Source organism: Odontesthes bonariensis, chromosome 4, assembly GCF_027942865.1.
Source record: "Odontesthes bonariensis isolate fOdoBon6 chromosome 4, fOdoBon6.hap1, whole genome shotgun sequence".
In the NCBI taxonomy this organism is placed as follows: domain Eukaryota; kingdom Metazoa; phylum Chordata; class Actinopteri; order Atheriniformes; family Atherinopsidae; genus Odontesthes; species Odontesthes bonariensis.
The window spans coordinates 11,974,978-11,996,889 of record NC_134509.1 but is presented as its reverse complement, the minus strand read 5'-3'; the positions used below and the strand labels follow the sequence as shown (position 1 = coordinate 11,996,889).

The following is a 21,912-nucleotide window of genomic DNA, read 5'->3' as shown; positions in this document are numbered from 1 at the left end:
TTCCACGCACACAGTAAAACACTAGGAGGCAGGGATGAACAAACAATACAACAAGACAGAGGTGTGAGCAATCAAAAATGAGCAGGAAAAAGACAAAGAGAGAAAGTAAATATAGAACAGAACACAAGAGGACAACAACTACAAAACTAAAACAGGAACTAAATAACAGAACCAAGATAGGAAATAACAGAACCATGATAACAGATAACACAGCAATTGAACAGAACTGGAAACTGAAAAACAAAATAAAATACCACTTAACACATAACTAGAGCACAAATTGCATCTCAATATTTACATCTCTCGCAGATGACCACTAAATGTTTGTGCTCCTGGCACACAGGCCTGGTGCACTGGGAACACCAGCTGACTAAAATAGAATATATCAACAACTAGCTAATAATAATTACTTGTAACTTTCTGACAAGTGATGTACTCACTCTCAAGGTAACCTAAACCTAATCATCATATTATGTAATGTAATGTTATCTTTTACTACTGTCATCAAATAATCTCTAAAGTAATATTAGATCAATTGAAAAACAATACTTACTGTACTTAGATGTGTGATGGGAGCTGTGCTGAGCTGTGAAATGGTAAATGCATGTGGGTCCTGTCTGACCCATGTGTGTAAACTAGATGTAGAATTACAAAAGCTGTGCTTCTTCATAAAGTAAGAGAGGAAAATAAAAATAAAGATTTGTGCTGAGCAAAAACAAGATATTTACTGCATACTTGGAATAGAAAATGATTAATGATTAATTTATTTCAGAGATACATCATAGAAACCCTCAGCTATACATGGAGTAACATAGAAAATGAATGTGGTTCATTTTTGACCCATGTTGTGCATTATAGGGGTAGTGATACAAAAAGGGTTTTTATTCAAAAAGTAAGAAAGGAAAAAATAAAATAAGGACGCATGATGATAAAAAATAAGTTAATTGAGGAATACCTTGTATGTTGAATGATTAAGTTACTTTATTGCAAAGATATGGAAAATGAAAACTCAGCCAGGTCACTTTTGACCCATGTTGCGCATCAAAGGGCTTAGTCGATGTTCGTTATGGCCAGAAGGAAATAACTATCTAACACAACACAACAGAAATCATCAATGATGGCACCTTCGCAGATGTGTTATTTACCCATGCTACAAGCAGGTGTTTCCTTCTCGCCTCTCAACTCAGAGGATGCATGAGTATATATGAGTCTTTATTGTTATTATCTGAAGCGGTTCCAGCACACTGCACAAACAGCCATTTGATAAAAGTACAAGGCTCATAAAGTGAATGCCCTAAAAACTAAAAGTAAAAAAATGTCAGTCTTTACCAGAACATCATGTTGTATTTTTAATCACAGTTTGATTCCGAGTACCCATGATGAGAGATAAAACAGATAAATCAAGATAAACGTGCGTGCATTTGATTTTTCAGCATACAACATCAGTGTGGCATGTGTTCATGATTTCTTTTCCCAATCTCCCTCAAAACAGTCATCAGCTGATAAACAATTTGTAACCTAAAACATCAGCAAGGTTAGAGGTGAATGAATGAAAACAATTCGTCTGCCTAGATGCGCTTGCATCTGATATCTCCGCCTTTGTCAGTGACACACTAATATTCCGTCAGTCGCATTCGTAAAACCATTCCCTCTGCCATGTTATCAATTTTCATGGGTGATAGACAAAAACCCTGCTCCACCCTCAGCTGAGGTAACGCCTTCCAAAAAATCCTATAAAGCTGTTATCAAACACTCTTACCGTGACTCTTCAGAGGATCTGTGCTGAGCAGGTTGTCAAGACTGAAGACTTGAGTTTGAATTCTTGTTGTTTTGATGGCGATCATGCGACCACACGGGTAAGTATACTAAAGTCTTCATGGTTTTGCAGGGGCACGCCATTAACTTTACACACTGCGTTATACCGTTTACCTTTATGGTAAGATAAAAACCTGCTAGTAGTTTTGAAGTCTCATCCCTGAGTGTGTAATCTGTAGAAGTTTGTAAAAAGTAACAGATCCCAGCCACTAAAATGATGGAGGTAGTCACTGTGCTACTGTAAACTGTCATGTTAAAAAAATGTTACCTTTTTTTTTCTTTGTTTTACTAAAATGCACAAAAGTAGTAGTTGATTGCATTTTAGGCTTTTATACCAAACTTATAATTAACATAGAAAATACCATCTAATTACCTGATGGGCTTTCTTAAATCAGCTCCAACCCCATCAGTGACATAACCCTCTTACTGTAGGACTCCTGCCTGTAAACAAACAGCTTCTTTTACTTATTTAAATAGTCTAAATTCTGCCAAAAATATATGTTGATTTAATCTAAAGCCCATGCAAGACATTTGATATGCATTGTCCTGTTATTCCAATATGTTTCAGGTCAGTGAGTGTACTGGAAACCGCTCTGTTGGTCTTGCTGGCAGGCTTTCAACAATGTGTCTCGGCGCACACTGATACTCTGCTTCCACCAGAGGTCTCGCAGCCCAATGGCGCTCTGTATGGAGTCTGCAAAGTGAAACCGAGCTCTACACTCCCTGATGGCCTGCCCAAAATCTATGGTCGGGTGCTTTTTAAGCAGCATCCCTCTCAGGGAAAACTGCAAGTCCTTCTCAGTTTCAGTGGCTTCCCCACAGAGGGCTCTCCAGAATACAGAGCTGTGCACATCTATCAGTATGGAGACCTGAGCCGCGGATGTGACTCAACTGGCGGCCACTACAATCCATACGGTGTGGATCACCCTAACCACCCAGGAGACTTTGGTAACTTTTTGCCTCAGCAAGGAAAAATCAGTGCGCTGATAGAATCTGATGCGACACTGTTTGGAGTCACGTCTGTGTTTGGAAGATCAGTGGTGATTCATGAACGCGAAGATGACTTAGGGCTTGGTGGAAACCCAGGGAGCTTGTTAGATGGGAATGCAGGCCGAAGGCTCGCCTGCTGCGTTATTGGGGTTGCCTCCTCCAAACTCTGGAACATGCAGTATAAGTTGTACAAGTGAGACGTTCCTTTGTTTAGCACACAGATTTTGCCTTTGTTTTTATTCATTATTTTATCCACTGGATTCTTATATAAAACCAAAAAAGAAAATAAATCAACCAAGTCACAGTTGATTAGCAATGTACTTGAAGTAATATTCAATATATGATTGTTTGTCAGCCAATGCAACTGAAATCCTAAAAGAATTGTTTATGGTTGGTTGTGGATGTTGATGAATAAAGGATGAATCTGAATCACCCTGGTGATCTTGATCGTTTGTTTTCTACTCCTGAATCACAAAGAGGTGAACACTTGTTATAGATTTCCTGACAACTGTGTATGGCATCTCATTATCACCTGAATGAATGTAATTACTTTCCTTCTAACCGACCACTTTCCTTTTCTGATCAAAAGCCTTAAAATGCCACTCCCATCGCCATGTACGCTCTCTCAGAAAAAGTTTGCACGCAACCAGGCTAACCTCGTGCAAGCTTTGCAAAGTCAAGTCTCTACAAGTTTTTCTTCTTTGTTTATGAATAAAACCCTGAAATATATTCTGCAGTACACAGTGTTAAGCTTTACATCAAGGGCAGCATACAACAAAATATCAATTGACCTACATTACGGTGCAAAAAGGCTTGAACCGACCCTGGTTTCTTTATATTTTGCATCCAAGGAGCCAGACTTACATGTAATCTTTTAAATTAGTCTCCAGTCTTTTTTAAAACCTTTCAAAGAAATGAACATTGGCTTCTTTTTCACCCCATATCAGTCCAGACCATGTACCATTTTCAGAATATTCAGTGTTTTTTTTGGGTGTGTTAAGCCACTAAAATGTGAGCAATGAGTCATTAAAGCTCTAAGCTCAAGATATGAACCATTGTTGTGTCTTTATATAACAAACTTGAAAAAGCAACTTTTTAAAAATTATTTTACAGTTACAGCTGTCACAAAAAAAGATTTAGTTCCTATTCATCAGTTACATGTACAAACATAAAAACCCAAAGAGAACAGTTTAACAGACATAAAGTAGTATTTTTGCACCAACAAGAAGCCATTTTTAAAGGAAGGGAAACGATAAGAAAAGGCTGAGGTATGCCAAAATGACACAAGAATCGAACTGAAAATCAGAGGCAACAGGTCTTTCTGGAGGGATGAATCCTCCCCAGAGCCCCGGAACTTAATGCTGTTAAAGCGGTGTGGGATCATCTTGAAAGAGAACGAAGCAAAGGGCAGCCAACATCCAAAGAAGAGCTTTGAAATGCCTTTTAAGAAGCCTGGAGAATCATTCTTGAATACTACTTAAAGAAATTACAAGAAAGCTCATCTGAGAGGGTTCAGGCTGTGTCGAACAATAAAGGTTCTCATACTAAATGTTGACTTTCAAGTCATTAGAATTTTAGAAACTTGTTTTCTACCTTTTCCACTGCATTTCCAGTTGTGTTTGCACATCTTTCAATAAATGACTGAACGATTTCCTGTTTTACCCTGGCAATCTACAGTGTAAAGACATGAGGAATTGCTTAGTATTTTCTTATCTATTGTTAAAAAAAAAAAAGTTTTCACAAGCACCTTTGAAAAAAAAGAATCCATATAGTGAGTTCATTTCTTCTTGACACAAATCAGGATAAAGGCATCAGTGTTGTTGGTACACGTTTGGCAATCATCTGTTTCTGCTTAATTCTTGTGAATTTGACTTCTTTTAAAGAAGGGCGTCAATATATTTCAGACAGAGCATAGATGAAAACACATTTATTTTTTGATTAAACAGTATTTGAGCATGCAGTGTTCTACATACAGTTTAATAACAATTTCTACGTGGATGTTATTTTTTTTAAGACAGTAGCTTTAAGAAATAAGTTGCTCACATACAACTGGATTCATCAGTGTCACAGTAAACCAAATAATGAAAAAAAAAGCTTCTTTGCTTAAACAGCATTCAGAGCAGCTGGAGGTAAGCTTCTTTAGTGTCACTGCAACGATGCCTTCAGGACGCAGGAAGATGAAGGAGGAAGTCTCTGACAGATATTTGGCTTTTATCTAACACCATCTCTATTGATGGTCAGTTGACACCGTTATTTGCACTTGGTCCCTTTGTTAAAAAAAAAAAAGAATGGAATTTCTTTATGAAACGAACCCTGAACCAGTGTATCAGTTCGTAAATACAGCAGCCGTAGAATTGTGAAGCAAATATCACTCTTCTTCAATGTTGAGTGCTGATGAAATTTCTCCAAAGTTGAATACTGAAGATTGAAAATGTAAGACACAAAGCAGAGAAGTCTTTGTCCACAGACCTTTGGTCGTCATGTGACCAGGATGTGTTGTGCGAAGTGAGACGCACCAGAGATCTCACAACAGTAATCATTTTTTTTTGGTTTATAATGAACGGTTGAGAAAGGAACAGTCGGGGTGACACACCAGTCTGCAGCCGAGTGCTGAAGACTGGTGATCATGAAGTCAGGCGCTACCTTTTCTCCTCTTACCTCTCCTCAACATAATGAACATACACAATTGTACCGTCATTATTCCCCCTTAAGTCTCTTTTAAAAACAAAAAGAAGTGAAAAGAAGTTACTTAAATTTTTCATGGTGTCTGTTAAGTCTTGTTCCTCCACAGTATCCCTAATTTCCATATGAAAGCAGAGACAAATCAAAATGAATCAAAAAAAAAAAGCACCCATAAAACTGCATTCAATGGGCAACAGAGGGCGCAATAAGGTCAACTGTAAACTGCAGTCAACAGTCTTTCTGATAGATTCATGGACTTATTTGTCCATTTTCTACTTGCAGATTTTAAGTCTTTTACTTCCAACCAGCATGGGGATGTAATGGTGGCTAAGTCTATCTTTTACATGGAATTCGTGTAAGACGCCCTTCATTCTTATGCAGAACTGTAAAATGCTAAAAACAAACTGCATACCTCCCCATTCTTTCTGAGACCGTGTAGGAACCCTGAGTCTTAGATTTTCTTAGCCGCAGTTGTGTTTCACAGGGCTGTCCCAATGAGCGTGACCCTGTGATGCTTCTGATAAGAAATAAACCGGATTTTAAAATGCATGTAAACATGTCAGTCTGACTGAAATCATACAAAGTTGAGCCCATCAAAACTGGACAAAAACACCCAGAGAAAGCAGTTGGGGGCTGAATAACTCCTGCATAACGCCTGCGTGTTAGTGTGGGTTATTACAGCTGAGTTTCAAATAAAGCTGATCTCAATCCCATAATTTTCTGTTTATTTTGTTAGATGGTTAAATGTGTCCGAAATTGTGACTGAAAATCAGCACATTAAGACTTTGTGTCATCTAACAGTCACTCCCAGCATTTTCAGACTGCCGCTCTGCTTTCGCGAGGTCCTGCTTTTATAACCGCAGCATCATCTTGACAAAACCACCATTCAAGTAACTTAAAGACGATGTCTGTGCGGTGAATTCAGCTGTGCTTACATGTATGATGATCTCCCACAGAGAGAGTTAAAGCAACCGAATGTCTTGGAGGTTTTTTCTGACACAGTTCACAGAGTTGAAGTGTTGCATCTACTTTAGTCGATAATTTGATTCTCCTCCTGTGCTTGTATACAAAGACCCAGTTAAATGGCCAAGTCGAGCTGTAGCTGCAGCTTGGCTCTACTGAGCATGTAACCACGCTGACTGTGAGACAGGCAGGTAGCTTCTGGAGGACTTTGTGTCACCTGACTATTACATACATCCGCCTGCTGGTTTGATTAGACGCCCTGCTGCTGCTCATCAGAGACGATGTTGATATTTCCCTCTGTTATAATACACTGTGTCTCAACAGTTTCCAGCCCTTCGGTGCAATCTTCTGATTCAACCTCTCCTTCTTCCACTGGCTCAGATGAAGGTTGGCAGGGATGTGAAGATGGATGGGGTCTACTGTGATACGTCGGCTCGAGGATGGAGACACTCGGACACTCTTGTTCTGTTGTTAAAGCGGTACAGTCCACTGTGACCTGTGCTCGTCCACTTTCATGGCAGTCTTCCCTGTTTGGCAGTTCTCTCTGAGGGCTGGCGGGCTCCTCCTCTTCTGACCTCTGTGAAGCACACAGAAGCTGGGATGCTCCCGTTCTGGATGGTGATGATGCATCTTCTTGAAAATCTGACACAGGTGTTGGTTCACTGGCCTGGTTTAGAACCTCTGGAGTGCTCTTCTGCACGGGAAGTATATTTTCAGAACCCATGACACCTTTAAGATAAGATAGGAGAATAATATTCAAGAGATGTAGTTTCATCATAAAAGCATAATTCCACTGAATATTTACCTTCTTGTGTCGGCGAATCAGGAGATTCAGCTTGCTGGGTGTTCAGGATGATGGCGTCTTTTCCTCCTATTCCAACAAAACATAACCAAAAGTAAGCTCTTACAGTTTTTGACTGTACATACCAAATGAAATTGTAAGAATAGACAGAGATGAGTAAATGTTGGCAGATATTAGAAGCAATAGAGGATAAAAATCAGAGTCTTATTATAAAGACGGCAATGTTAACAGAGGAACATACTTCCACATATTCCCAGAGAAACATTATAAGTCAGGCCTTCAGGTAGCAAGAAGAAAAAGAGCAGGAGAAGGAATTATTGTGAAGAATGCATAGAACACATGTTAGACTAAACGTGTCTCAATGCTGTATAAGACCCTTATATTCACCTGGGAGACTCCATAATCCAGAAATCTCAAGTGTTTTTAGCTTCTTCTCGAGCTCTGCTACTCGGTTTCCAAGAATCCTGACGAGAGAAAAAAAAAAGAGACAAGTCAGAATAAGAACCACATTTACAGGTTCTGCCCTAAAATATCTGCACAAATCAGACTCAACAATCCATAAAGAGTATGAAGTAGAGGCTACAGAACTTGTTGATCTGACGCTGGTGCTGGATCACCATGTTCTTCTCGTGGATCGTTTCCAGCAGAGCTGTGGCCAGAGACTTGAGGTCGGAGATGGACTGAGGAGTCACCGGCAAACTGCAGCCGTTTACCTCAGAGAGTAACAGTTCCTTCACTGCAAGCACAGCGTTTGTCACATTTCCACGAGACATCCACAACAACTATCTCAAGTTTTTTTTTCAGAAATTTGCTGTAGAGCATTTTGAATCTTTAAAAAAAAAACGTTTGTGGATAAAGTCTGACCTTGTTTAGCAGAAAGCACCCCAGTTAGAGCACTGCTGCTGGGTTTGCCGCTGATTTTAGAGTTCTTCCTACTCTCCAGAGCACTCTGAAATCAATGTAGTCGGATAAGGCTTTTTACTTTAAAAACACGCTTGATATTTTATGTAATTCAGAGGTCAATGACCATTTTAAAACATCAACACCAATGGAAAAAATATATATATATAAAAAAATAAAATGTAGCTACCTTGTACTTCACCAGATTTGTTCTGAGCAGGTTGACCTCTTCTTGAAGTTGACTAAGCCGCTCGTGTAAATACCTGTGAGATATTTTATGTTTATCTAAAAGCCTCAATCAGTATTTGAACATTAAGGACAACTTTGAGTTGTGATCCATGAAAACTCAAATATAATGCTGAATATATGGTGCAAATGCAAATATTTTCCTTCTGAACTAATAAAGCAGTGGCAGAAGAAAAAGTTATTTAAACTGTAGAAACACTCAACTACCAACTGAAATATATATATATATATATATATATATATATATATATATTTTTTTTTTTTTTTTTTAAAAGTAACAAACCTGTTCTCCATACAGAGTGCATCTATATCTAGAATTCGAATCTCATCGTTCCCCACGATGTGGTTCATTTCCACGTTGAGCCGATGAGCCTTCTGCTGAAACACGTCCCGCTCTGCTCTGACGTCCTGAAGCTCGTCTGAGAGGGACTTCACGCTGTGCTCCAGCACCTCATTCTGTGGCAAAAACAACGCACGCCAAATCATTACCTCAACTGCGACTTCATCCAATAACACCGCGCATTTTCCGGTTTATAGGTTGTGTATCATCTCCTACGTGTTCATACTTTTGACTATCTAAAGGCACCTTTTAAAGTGACCCTTACAGTCTCGCTTCATTCTCATGTAGTCAGAGCAAATTGTTTGTGATAAATGTGAAAGTTACACCTTATAGAGAACCTCCTCCAGCTGTATCACATCCTTAAGAGAATTAGTCCGTATGTTTCCATGCACAGTTAAGGCAGACTGCCAGTTATGGCTCAACTAGAGCATTTAACTGGACGATTGTACTTGTCCCAGTATGTACTGAATCAATTTATTGGATGAAGTATGTCTGACTCCACTCCAATAGGGGCTGGTAAGCCCCTTTTAGCACGATAATATTGTATTATCGATACAGTACATGCTATCCCTTGTGGTTATTCTCTTATTACCAGCTTCTTTTTCTTCTACGTCTATCAGTCTCTTCTGTTAACTCCAAGTTTAAGAAAGGAAGTGTGGAGAATGCACATAGCACCTGGGCCTGATTGGGTCCAAATGAACGTATGCATGCAAGAGTAACCTAATAACTTTATAACTACCATCTGCATTATTTGGGTCTGCCTGTTAGTCCAACTTTGAAAAATGTGATTTAGTGGGATTTCGATTTAGAGTCTGAAAGATCTGAAAGAAGCCGGCACTCCTCACCTGTTCTCTCGCTCGTTCCAGCTGTTTGACCAGATCTTCTCTCTCGTGTGCAGGGAAGTGTCGAGCGCCAACCTCCTCGTCCCCCAGCCTCTGTTTGGTGATGGTCATTCGTAGGAGCTGCCAGGACAAACAGTCGGAAAAGATTTTAAGCATGTGCTTTGTCTTTCTCCCATTACCTCGCTGTTCCACGCTCACAGTAATTTCGCTATCGGCGGCGGCTTGATGGCGGTGACCACTTCGACGTCATACCTTGTTATCACCCTGAGCTTCTACCAGTCGCTGTTTCAGCTCTTTCACCTCCTCAACAAGTTGACTGCTCCTTTCTCTGGAGTCCCTCAGCAGCTGGGCTAAATTCACCTGAGTAAGAAATGAACAGAAAACACAGAAAATGTCACGTTTTTCATCGAGCGTGCAAAGCTTCCCGCTTCACGTCTGAAATCATAATCTGAGCAGCAACGATGAAGAGAATCTAAGCTCTGATAAAGAGAGGCTGTGTGAGGCACTCCACCCAGACACAGCATGACTCATCAGAGTTCAACACTGTCTCCAACACAACACCGTCTCATCCAGTCAGTATATTGTGGTATAAGCCTTAAAGACCAACTATGTCAGCAAAACAGACAAGCTGTGTGTGTACATTATTTTCCGGAGTGTTTTTTTTTTCTGTTGGCATCCATCTCCAGAAACACTGTCCACACCACAATGTAGGCAGACAAAAAAAAAAACTTACTTGATTCCTCTTCTCGGGCGGCAGAGAGGGATCTCCATCCTGTTAGTTAGAAAGAAAACATACATCATCCCTCCTTCAAAAGCATAATAGCAGATCATTAACAGGTTTTATTCTCTATTCTGCTCCCGATCGATCTATGTCTTAAACGTAGACGTTCAGCTTACAATGAGTTCTCTGTACTTCTTCTTGAGCGCCTGGTGTTGTTCGCGGAGCTGGTTGGCCATCAGTTTGAACTGATCCCTCTCCTGCTGGCAGGTGTCCAGTTCTTTGGACAGAATCAGAAGAGCTTCTTTCTTACTCTCCAACTTCCGCTTGCAGATTAGGAACTGCGCATGAGAGCAAATTTGAAATAAAGTTACTGCTATCACTATGTGTCTCGAACGTGATTAAAGATGGTAATAAAGAAGTGAGGCATAAGTGAGAGGAACAACGACCTCTACAGCCACAGAGGACCTTTATCTGGTGTTGATATTTGCCACATGTTAGGGCTGCAACTAAACATATTCTTATTAGTTGTTATTAGCTTATATAGTTCTTATTAATTCACTTGGCATTTATGTCTGTTTAAAAAAAAAACTAAACATACATTCCCTGAATCCAGCTATTCAACATATTCCTCCCATTTGAAAAGATGAAATTATAGTTGATCAGTAACGCAACACATTTCATGGACTGAGCATATATTTTGTGGTGAGCTCTACATGGAACGTTTCAACTTACAAATGAACTCGGGCTGTCCGAAAACAATGTTGTGGAGTGAAACAAGGTATTTCTGAGTGGAATTGAATTGTGAACCAACATGGAATGTACAGTATCCAAGTAAATCACAAGTAGCTCAAACCTATCAAGTAAAATACGTCATGTAAAAGTCGTGATTGTGACGCATTTTTCCTTAAAACACTCAAAGTCGGTAAACTGGAGTCTGGTGCGTGTTGTTAACTTTTTTTTTTTTTTTTTTTTTTTCAGTGACATTATGAGGGACAGAGCCTTGCAGATACAAGGAAACAATACGTATCTACTTCCTTGTGCAAGTGCAGGTTGAATGAAAACCTCAGAATCTGAGATTCTAATTTCCTGAACCCCATTCAGTCGGGACTCATTTCATCTGTCTGTTGGTCCGGACAAAAGACGCCGGCCACAACTTACAGAGTGTTTAACAGTATTTCATTTCGGCATTACACACGTCACAGTGCGCGTGCATTAGTGGAGATTTTCATGCTATTTTGCCCAGTCCGATCCGCTCTCACCTCACTGAACATCCCCTGCCAGTCACTCTCGCTCCTCCGGGGCGGATCCATCTCTCTTCGCGCAGCCGATTAAAGGTCAACGAAAACGCTCGGTGAGTTTCCCTTTCCCTTCAAAGCGCTGGTTCGGCTCAAATCAGAGACATTTTGCATCACCAAAACGGATTAGCTGATAGAGGGACGCAATCGGCATCACTTCCGCCCGTGCGGACGTAAGAAAAACGTCACCGCGCATTCGTAGACGCTCTCAAAACAAAAATCTAAACAGTCCACGCTGTCTGACAGCTGTCGTGTTATGATGGAAACCCACACTTGGTGAGGAAGGCAAAGTTCAATTAAGGACTATACGAGCTTTAAATGATTGTACGATTAGATACATATAATCGAGTTTTTAGTGCAAACGATGATAAAGATGGTTAAAACTACACTTACAACAGATTTACAGAACATACAGAAGGTTTATTTTTCTTTTATCTAAACAGATTCAATCTAATAGTGGCTTGCACAAAAACTCATGAAACTGTAATTTCAAGGTTTATCGACTTTTGTGAATCTAATACTCCAAACGGATTGAGAAGGATATTTTCATAATATCTGTAATAGATAAATAATTGAACAGCTCCTGAGAACAGCTGAAAATGTATATAACAATTTCAGTTGGCAGCAATTTGACTCGTCTCCTTGGGTTTGAACATGTTCGCTGCAGACTTTTTTTCTATAGTGAATTCACTATAGAAAAAAAGTCTGCCGCGTTTTTTGTGGCCGATGTTTACTGTATGGTCTTTTAAAGGCACACACGACTGATCACCTTTATTCTGTGATGTAACATGTCTATCTTGATGGGAATGGTCTTTTCCATAGAGCACAAGGGGTCACCGAATGCTCAGATATGGATGAAAATTATGTGAATTATATGCTAGGGCCTTCACAGTCACCATATCTTAACCCAGTCTAACTTTACCACTCTGTACATGTAGCACACATCACCCTTCAACACCACCATTAGAAGCACTAAAGAAGGGAATGTCTTTCCAAAGGATTGTGTTTAAGTCCACATTGTTGACATCGGTTGGTTTCCTTTCATTTGCTACTCGTTGGATAGTCGAATATTCTAATGAATTGACAGTAATAATGTTTGCGAGTGAGACGATTTCCAGGAATTTGTCAGAGGCACAAACAGATTATCAGAAAATAATCGCTGCTTGTTTCTTTTTGATGCTTATAATTGATTATACATAATGGATTGGCAGTGAGAAATAGAATCTGCCTCATTATTAATATCAACACTTAATGACAGTAATAACAAATCATGTCAATATTTCAATTTGCCGGGCATTCTTATCCAGTGAGAAACGTGAGGGAGCAGTGTGGGTTTTCCTCTTTGACTTTAACTATCTGAAGCTCAACATGACTGGGGAGACTTGATCAAGCCAGCAACCCTCCTGCTGAAGGGCAATCCCAATGATAAGTGTACCGCACAAGCTGTCTGACATTTTCCTACAGTGTCTGATTAGATTACAGAATTGAAAACAATATATGAAAATTAATTTGGTTAAATTGTCTTTAATGCATTTCCACAAACCCATTCTTACATTGGACTAAAGGTTGTAGATATATAAAAGGTCACTTTTCATAATTGCTTCAGGGATAGGTCAAATGAAAAACATTTATACTCATAATCGTTAGGTAGGACATCAAAACAGCTGAAAAGGCAAAAATGAATATCTTTTTCCCCCATTAAATCAGAGAAGATCACAAAAAAACAAGATGTTCATGCTACTTAGTATTTTATTACTTTCATCTGATTGACAGTCTACAAATGACATGGGGTAACTTGTGTGTGTGTGCGTGCGTGCGTGCGTGTGTGTGTGTGTGTGTGTGTGTGTAAATAAAGCTGTACAAGATTTTCAAAGAAAAGGGTTCACATTTGTAATGCAGTTCAAAACATCCACGATTCTAAATTTTGCATAGGAATCAGAAATAGATTGCTGAGGTTATATATATAAACACACATAAATATACTCATATTTGTATCATTTAACTATTATTCAGGCACTCAGTAGCATAGTCATATTTTTGCTTGCTTTGAATGTTGCTCACTTAAGCTCCTAAGATCTACCTACTACACACTGTCGCAAGAAAACTGTTCTTCTGCACTTTGTTATCGTACGTCAAACTGTAGCTATTAGTTAGTTAAGATAGCTTCAACATGATACAGTTTATCGTCTGTCTTGCCGATTGAGCTAAGGGCATTTTTGCATAATTTGTCATCAGGCTGTTGTCAGTTGTCAGGCTTGAGCTTCCTTCTTTTTTTTATTTTTCACACAATTTCTTCTGTCATCTTATTGGGGGAAACACTATGAATGCCTACCAAGCACACTTTTAGACATTTATTATTGCTTCATCACTGAATGACCACTGGTTTTTAATGCTGTCTGCATTTGTATCTATTTGGTGGGATGCAAACAGTTTTTACTTATGGAGTTGGTCTGACAGTAGGGCTTGTAAATTTCTTTGTTATTTTAACAGTTTGTGTGTTTACTAAAGTATGTGTTTTGTTCAGGCTAGTCTGTGTCCAGGGATGCATTGAACAATAGTAACAAAAAAATTAGTGTGAAGCTTGCAGCTGAACTTTAAATAACCATACCATGGGTTTTAAAAGTTATATAACCCATATTGGACAGGTTTCTTACCGCCTTTATGAGGTTGCCAGGCTATAGCCATAGTCAGAACAGGCACTCTGGCTCAGCCATTGTTTGCTTGTCAGGATTATGATAAAAGTAACCACCTTTTGCCAATACTTCTGATTTGCTGTAACATTATCTGTATATGATTCATTTTCAAAGATTGGCATATTACATATTTTCAGGCATCAGCTAAAATAAAATGTATGTATCCTGTTGCTTAAGTAAGATTATAAAGCATGTAAGACCTCTTTGTAGCATACACATATTGTTGATCTGGGTGACCGAAACATATTGGGATCGTTTACAAGCTTAGATCTACGAATATATGCTCAAAAACCATCGATTTCCCCTTAAGGCTGGAGGAAAAGATGAAACTCCTCGGGTCAGAGGTCACCACAGCGAATGATCTGGGCGACTGCACATAAACATCCTTGAACTTGTGAAATGTTTTTGTTTCCCCATCCCAGAGGTAGATCTGTGTGAAAGAGTAATCACTACCAAGAGCAAGATAATGTCTGTCTGTGAAGGTGAAAGGTTGGAGGATCATCGCTCCTCGAGAGGGAAGAGCCTGGACCTCCGTGAACTGCTTGTTGGCCCATTTGAGGACTTTGGAGTCACCGATATAACAAGCCAGGGCCAAGTACAACTCACCCTGCACCCGAAAAGCTTTGACTGACACTACGTCATCAACATATGGGAGCTCACCATGAAGAATAAACTTCAGGGTGCTCTTGTTCCAGAGGTAGATGACGGGGGACTGAGAGCGACTGGCCAGAATTAGGTAAGACTTCCCATCCACTTCAACAAACTCAGCATCTGTATCACGAAACCATTCATGGAGATATTGGTAGGAATAGAAACCAGTTTCATTGCGGTCTGGTTGGTCAGTCCACTTGTAGAGAGTAGACAGGCCTGCCTTGGAGCTGTCTACAATCAAAAAGTACCAGTCACCATCCATTTGAAAGACCTCCATATCATTTGGCTTTGAGATGTTGAAGACCTCAATTGTTTGAAATTTGGAGAACTTGTTCTGTTGTTCATCAAACTTGTAAATGTGGGAGCCACCAAAGAGCTGGGTGACCATTATCAAGACGTGGTTTTCAATCAGAACCGACTTGCATCCAACAACAGATTTACCTGAAAGAAAAAGAATGTCAGCGGTCATACACCTCAGAATATGAAATGCTGCTGGAGGATTTTAGATAAAAGGCCGAAACCAACAATGAGTTAATCTGTCAGGGCTTTGGACTTCCCCGGCCTGTCTGTGGCACTTAGCTCATTTGTTCCTTCTGAAAACATAAATTGTTAAAGATTTGTTCGCATTAATGAATTTTCTGAAGAGACCACATCACTCTTTTTAGGTTTTTCCCTTTCTGTCAGTGTGTTATGTTGGTTATTTTTTGTTGCACGTTAAAGGGCTGCAAAGTTACAACAGCCAAAGTCCACATCAAAGGGAGATATACTACAGGTCACTGCTCCTGACCCATCTGGTTTCAGTTAAGGTCTTTCTTTCTTCACTTATCTCCATCACTATATCACATATTTGTATTATGCTTCCATCCTCACTATCGTGGCACACCTTAAACAAAGAATTAACCACTTTTCTGCACTCCACCAGTGGGCTGATCATCAGCAGTCTGGAACTTTCCGAATGGTGGCCTTATAAGGCCTCACATACACCAAGCCAACATCTGGACATTGATGAATATCTCTCTCTCTCTTGCCTTTTTGGCACAAATTACAGTTTCATCTTGTTTAATCCCATCTTCCTCTGCAACCAACAGGCCAAGCATTGCCAAAGCCACTCTGGTCACAAGGTTCTCACCTGCCATTCCCTCAAACTACACACTTACCTCTGTGAATGAGTGAACAACCGTGGTGTGATAACAATCTTTTTTATTTATTTTTTCTATTAACTCAGTCTTCCAGTTTCCCTTGTTGAATACTGTAAATAAATTATTGTTCTCTCGTGCCCTGGACAGTCAAAGGCGTGGATGATGCGTCATACCTGGCAGTTGGACGTGCTCTTTGCAGTGTCTGAGGGCTATTTGTTTGATGCAAGGTTACCCAGCAGGGGCTTGCTTGTAGCTAATGGTCCTTGAAAGCAATTTGCTGCATAAGAGCTATGAAAGAAACTAGAGCTAAAATGGAGTGTTTCAGCAAGAGGGTGTCACAGCAATGTACAGTGTGAAAAATGTATTGTGGTTTTTGAGCATTAAAGTATGTCTGTATATTCTTGTAGAGTCCCAAAGTAAAATTAACTTGTTAAAAGCATAGTGTGTACACTTTAAAAAAAAGCTTGGCAATTAGCTAATGGCCCTCACAGAATATCACAACTGCAGCTCTTGTACACCGAAGCCCATAACTTCCAGGGGCTAAAACTGCACATAATCAGTTTGTCATGTGTTTAGCAAAGCTCTGCTGGCTACCAGGTGAACTGATATTGTTCAGTTTCAGTTTATTGATTTACATGCCCAAAGTTTGCGCTTTTATTGGGGTCTTATTCCATTTAAGCAGGTGTGTATTCACAGTTTTGTTAACAATGAATGGTGTAATCCTTAACATGTCACTGGGAAGGAGCGTCTCCGCACCCTGGATGTTGAGCTGCTGGCTGTAAGTTCCTGTCCGTGGTCGCTGTTTTTGGATGTCATCCTCTAGGTTCTTGCCAAGCTACAAAGGCCAAACCCTAATCCATATATGGCGATCTATGAAGATTTTGACCAAATCTCTGTCTGCTACACTTAAACTTTCCAAAAATTCGTCAACTAATTTTCTTTTTTTCCATAACAATAATTTATACTGTTGTAAAATAATTATCTATTCTTACTTAACGAAATTAAAGTCCCACAAGAAGTGTGGGCTGCTTTCTTATATCTGGTTCACTCATCTAGCACTGTTTGACTCATCCTCTCGAACCCACCCTGTTTCTCTTGTGGTCACACATTCTCCCTTCATTCAGCTTGTATTGGAATAAATCGCTGTGCTGATGACTGTGCTTTTAGTTGCTTTTGGATTATAATAGAAGTTCACGGCGCAGATCAATTCATTGTTGTCTCCTTGCTTTTTCATGGATATTTTTTACATTAAAGAAAAAAAACACATCATCAAACTCATTTGAAAAAAAAAAAAGGAAAGAAAGAAAGAAAGAAAAATTAAGAGTGAATGTTATCAAACCTGTTATATTGTCAAATTTTCTGAAATTCATTTCAATGTGATCCCATTCCATGATCATGCAGCTGTTGGAGTTCGGGGCAGCCATCGCCACATAGATGTCATCTTTGAAGGAGAAGATATCCGCTGACATGGACTGAATGGGAATAGACTGATGACGCACAAAGTCTGTGAGATGCACACGAAAAAGAGAAAATGCTGGATTGCTGATCAAGTGAACAAGAACCTCATTCCATTTCAAATCTGCAAAAGCCTCAATTTTTGGAGAGCCAATGCTATCATATTCAGCTGTTAGTGTCAATGATATTTTATAAGCCTTGCTGTATGCTTCTCATTTTCATAGTGAGAGAGTGCTTTGGATGCTTTGTGATACAATTATTTAACAAACATAACATTTAGATCTTATTGGCCATAGTGGCTTAGTCTGATCTCAGCTTTCTGGCTACTCATCCCACAGGCTTCCCACTATCCACGTAATCAGGGAGGTATATTTAAGTCTGGCTTTATTATTTACCTACTTTCTGTTTGTATCTTAAGATGTATTTTTATGACAACACAAGTGTTAAATGTCTGCCAGGAATGCATATATCTCCTCCAGGGTGAAGCTAATGTTATGTTCAGATCTAGTACTTCCAAAAGGAAATACAAGGAACCAAGCATAGTCATGCTGTTTTCATCATTGTAGGAGTTAGATAATGGGCCCACTGTCTACTGGTATCTCGGCCACCTTTGGTCACCTAATAATTTCTAATACATAACAATAATTGTCTCGTGATTTTTGTCTTTAAAAATATGTAACTCATACAGCAAAGTAGCCACAATTTCTCAGATGTAGTACACGTTTTGTAGAAAAGATGGATTTAAATCCTTTCACCCTTTGGTTCTAACAAAATGCTGCCAGATAACAGGTGGGAAAATATCATTTTCACCCCTTGAATTTTGTACCAAGAAGCCTGTGAATCTTCAGAGGGCTGAGTTCACATGGAAGTTGTAAAATTTGGTGTAGATGTCCACAAAGGCCAGAGGATGAATCCTAATGACTTGGTGACTTCTTGACTTTTACTTTGACGGCATATTTAGGTCTGGAAATAAGCTAATTAAATATGCTTAAAGGATTGTATGTAATATGGCTTCGGCATTCATATATCCCCTTATTGTAAGCTGTAATAATTAGAATTAGAATTTCAGATTGTCCAATTGCTTGTTAGTTTAGTTACCAAATGCCTGTAGAATTTTTCATCAGTTTCATCTGGATTTTGTGCCTTATAATGTTTCCCTGCTCAACTAACGTGATGAAAATACTAACCCTGATGCTAAGCACATGCATGCTAATGATACTTTAGTGAGCATGTAAACTTAAAGTGTTGCATTTCCTAGCTAGTGTCCCAGGGCTGTGGACTCATAATCTTGCTCTTTTTTTTATTACTGTGTTCATGCGTAATTGTGTGTGTCTATTCATATATATCTGTTTTCAGAAGCAAACCGTTGATGATCTTTTTCTTTTTAACCTGACCATTTTAGCCGTATCTGAGCCTGTACAGACATGCCTTCGACTGTGCACTTGTTATATTACCTGTAGAAATGCATTCGCCTGGTGGAATTGGAAGGTCATTGAGCCGCTTGCCCTTCATGTCACTGGGGCCTGCGCAGAGGACATCTGATACTGTGGCATTTGTGTTTTTCAGCCATGTCATCAGCCACTTGTTTTCACAACTGCACTGGAAAGAGTTGCCTCGCAGATCTCTGTGGCATGAGACAGGGGGTTCATTGGTGATGAAGGATTACCACAAGTAAGAAGCTACATGCTACACATGCTCAAGACACCACAGAAAGTAAAGGTCCTTTTATATCTAGCACCATTTTCAACAGACAGACAGACAGACAGACAGACAGATAGATAGATAGATAGATAGATAGATAGATAGATAGATAGATAGATAGATAGATAGACAGACAGATAGATAGATAGATAGATAGATAGATAGATAGATAGATAGATAGATAGATAGATAGATAGATAGATAGATAGATAGATAGATAGATAGCCTGTCAGCTTCACTTTGGAACGCATTTTGGAAAAAGTAGATTCTCTCTCTCTCTCTCTCTGTCTCTCTCTGTCTCTCTCTCTCTCTCTCTCTCTCTCTCTCTCTCTCTCTCTCTCTCTCTCTCTCTCTCTCTCAATCATCAACACACACAATCGCAGACACAGTGCTGACTTCACAACTGCTTACTCACAGTTCCAGCAATGAATCCAAGTCAAAGAGAAGATCTCTTGGCAGAAACCTCATCTTGTTATTTGCAAGGGAGCTAAACCAGAGACACAAGGAGACAAAAGCACATTTCTATCTGTAATCAGCCTTTTTTCCCCCTCCAAGCTGTTACATTGGTTGTTTTTTTTTCTTCCTTTTAGTGTGAAATATTAGTGCTACATGGTGAAAATATTAGGAGTAATACTCTCTTCTGATTGCTAGAGAGAAGGACAGCAGACTTACAGATGAGTCAAAGCCCGCAGACCCCGAAAGGCATTTTTGGTGATTGTTTCAATCTTGTTTCCTTCAATGAACCTTTGGTTTAACATTGAGAAGAGGCAAAGAAAGTACAATACATTAATAGAGTGGTAGATTGAGGCTGGAGGTGCAGCTACCTGTAAATATAGTTATCCTCGACTACAGAACATTGATTAAAAAATATTCACCAATACTCACAAATATTCAAGATGAGACAGACCAGAGAAAGCATCATCTTTGATTGTGGTCAGCGAATTGGCATTGAGAAGCCTGTAAAAGAAAAGCAAACTGAGTGAAGCTAATATCTCCTCATTTTCTGTGCTCTTCTTTCACTTTCTTTTATTCTTTCTTGTTCTTTTGTCCCCCCCCCCCCCCCCAAAACTAGAAAAAAAATCTCCATTATTGAATCCATTCGCCTTTTGATTTATGTGTGCTGCACTGTCTGTTCAACTCAGCCAAGAAATATCAATAATCTCCTGCTAATCAACAACAGTTTCACGGGTCTAAAGGGTACTTACAGCAGTTGAAGAGAAGGCATAAGTGAAAACATCCCCTCTGTGATTTCCGCAATGGATCCATTTACAATGCTCCTATTGGGAGAAGCACATTAAGGGCGTCTTAACACGCTGTACCAAACATATCAAGAGCCAACACAATAGGAAGTAAATTCTCGCTTTATCTGTATTATTGAATATCTTGTGATCAACCGGGACCTTAATGTTTTGGTAGAAGAAATCGAATGGGTTACTTACAGTGAGTTGATCTCATTCGGCACGGTCCGGGGGATGTGGGAAGTACCGACGCAGATGATGGTCTCCTTGGAGCAGGAGCATCCTGAAGGACATTTAAAAATCTTTTTGGATTCCGCTTCTCCACAAATACACAGCAGCGCAAGAGCAGCCGCTAACCACTGCACGGCAGATGTCATGTTGTTTCTTAGACATTAATAGTTGCAAATGAGAGCGCGTTAGGAGCGAGCGGTCGGCTTTTCTCTGCTGAGCGACATCAAAATGCAGCACTACAGTGGAAACCCCTGACACAGGCTGATACGGCTGCAGCTGCGTCCCGGAAGGCTGGGGGGAAAAAAACAACAACAAAAAACAAGAACAGTCAAATAAAGTCGATTCGTTTGCAATCACAATAACTATTTGTCGCAGAGAAAGCCTGGTAACATTAGATACGCAGAATTTTCTATTACTATATGATTTAAAGTGCAAAAACCGTCGTTTTAAAAGGGATATTCAGTGTGTGCAAAAATGCACTAAAAAATACACTTAAAAAAAAAAAACTTTAAGAACACATATGTACGCTGAAGTGACTGTTTCAGCACCATGGAGAACGTTTAATCTTGCGGAGTTGATCACGAGGAAAACTACTGATAACTCCCCAGTTCCTAATACAGTAGTGCTTATCAGTTAATGCGTACTTTCTCTTTCTTCTTGACTCATGTTTCACTCTTGATTATTGGTGCCCATTTGGTACCCTTTGTACAGGTAAAAGATGACTGCTTCATTTATGTATAATATGTGCTGATGTGACTGATTAAACAACAGAAAGCTTCCTAAACTGTATGAAACCTTTAAGACATACCAAGTGTATTTCAGTCTAACCCAAAAGATTTATAGTGATGCTATGACAGCCGGTCGTAAAGCTTCAGCTTGAGTGCTGGTTCATGGATTTTACTTAGGATCTTCGTCCTGCAGTTACAGCCTCTTTTCAGTTTTTTTTTGTGTGTGTGTGTGTGTGTGTGTGTGTGTGTGTGTGTGTGTGTGTGTGTGTGTGTGTGTGTGTGTGTGTGTGTGTGTGTGTGTGTGTGCGTGTGTGCGTGTGTTAACAGTGTGACACATGCATCCTTTTGTCAAAGTTCTCTCCTTGGAACTTCAGATACTATCCCTTTAACCTTTATTTCTTTATACATTTTTCTACTTTACTTTATTCTATACATTTCGAGGTTGAGGGGCTTTGCCATCTTTTTTAGGTTATTTTTCAT

At 39.5% G+C, this 21,912-nt stretch overlaps 3 protein-coding genes across 4 annotated transcripts; 1 reads left to right on the top strand and 2 right to left on the bottom strand.

Moving 5' to 3' along the window:
- Positions 1 to 1,728: 1,728 nt before the first annotated feature.
- Positions 1,729 to 3,018, top strand: LOC142378455 (extracellular superoxide dismutase [Cu-Zn]-like). The gene is made up of 2 exons (XM_075462978.1): positions 1,729 to 1,856; positions 2,384 to 3,018. Exons 1-2 carry the CDS (start codon positions 1,834 to 1,836, stop codon positions 3,000 to 3,002), a joined length of 642 nt encoding a protein of 213 aa, XP_075319093.1. The 5' UTR covers positions 1,729 to 1,833; the 3' UTR covers positions 3,003 to 3,018.
- A 2,063-nt stretch (positions 3,019 to 5,081) lies between these two features.
- Positions 5,082 to 11,778, bottom strand: LOC142378454 (coiled-coil domain-containing protein 149-like). 2 transcript variants are annotated; one of them, XM_075462975.1, is made up of 13 exons: positions 11,561 to 11,778; positions 10,478 to 10,639; positions 10,314 to 10,352; positions 9,833 to 9,940; positions 9,584 to 9,700; positions 8,682 to 8,854; positions 8,343 to 8,415; positions 8,117 to 8,201; positions 7,841 to 7,988; positions 7,640 to 7,716; positions 7,494 to 7,529; positions 7,256 to 7,321; positions 5,082 to 7,179 (listed from the first exon to the last, which is right to left on the bottom strand). In XM_075462975.1, the coding sequence occupies exons 1-13, from the start codon at positions 11,609 to 11,611 to the stop codon at positions 6,701 to 6,703; spliced, it is 1,614 nt and encodes a 537-aa protein (XP_075319090.1). In that variant the 5' UTR covers positions 11,612 to 11,778; the 3' UTR covers positions 5,082 to 6,700. The 2 variants fall into 2 exon arrangements, with proteins under 2 accessions (XP_075319090.1, XP_075319091.1); XM_075462976.1 differs by lacking the exon at positions 7,494 to 7,529 and having other exon boundaries at positions 11,561 to 11,777.
- A 1,344-nt stretch (positions 11,779 to 13,122) lies between these two features.
- On the bottom strand, positions 13,123 to 20,950 carry LOC142378453 (leucine-rich repeat LGI family member 2-like). The gene is made up of 8 exons (XM_075462974.1): positions 20,675 to 20,950; positions 20,441 to 20,512; positions 20,121 to 20,192; positions 19,908 to 19,979; positions 19,651 to 19,722; positions 18,989 to 19,158; positions 17,419 to 17,583; positions 13,123 to 15,381 (listed from the first exon to the last, which is right to left on the bottom strand). The coding sequence occupies exons 1-8, from the start codon at positions 20,848 to 20,850 to the stop codon at positions 14,546 to 14,548; spliced, it is 1,635 nt and encodes a 544-aa protein (XP_075319089.1). The 5' UTR covers positions 20,851 to 20,950; the 3' UTR covers positions 13,123 to 14,545.
- Between the last annotated feature and the right edge of the window lie 962 nt (positions 20,951 to 21,912).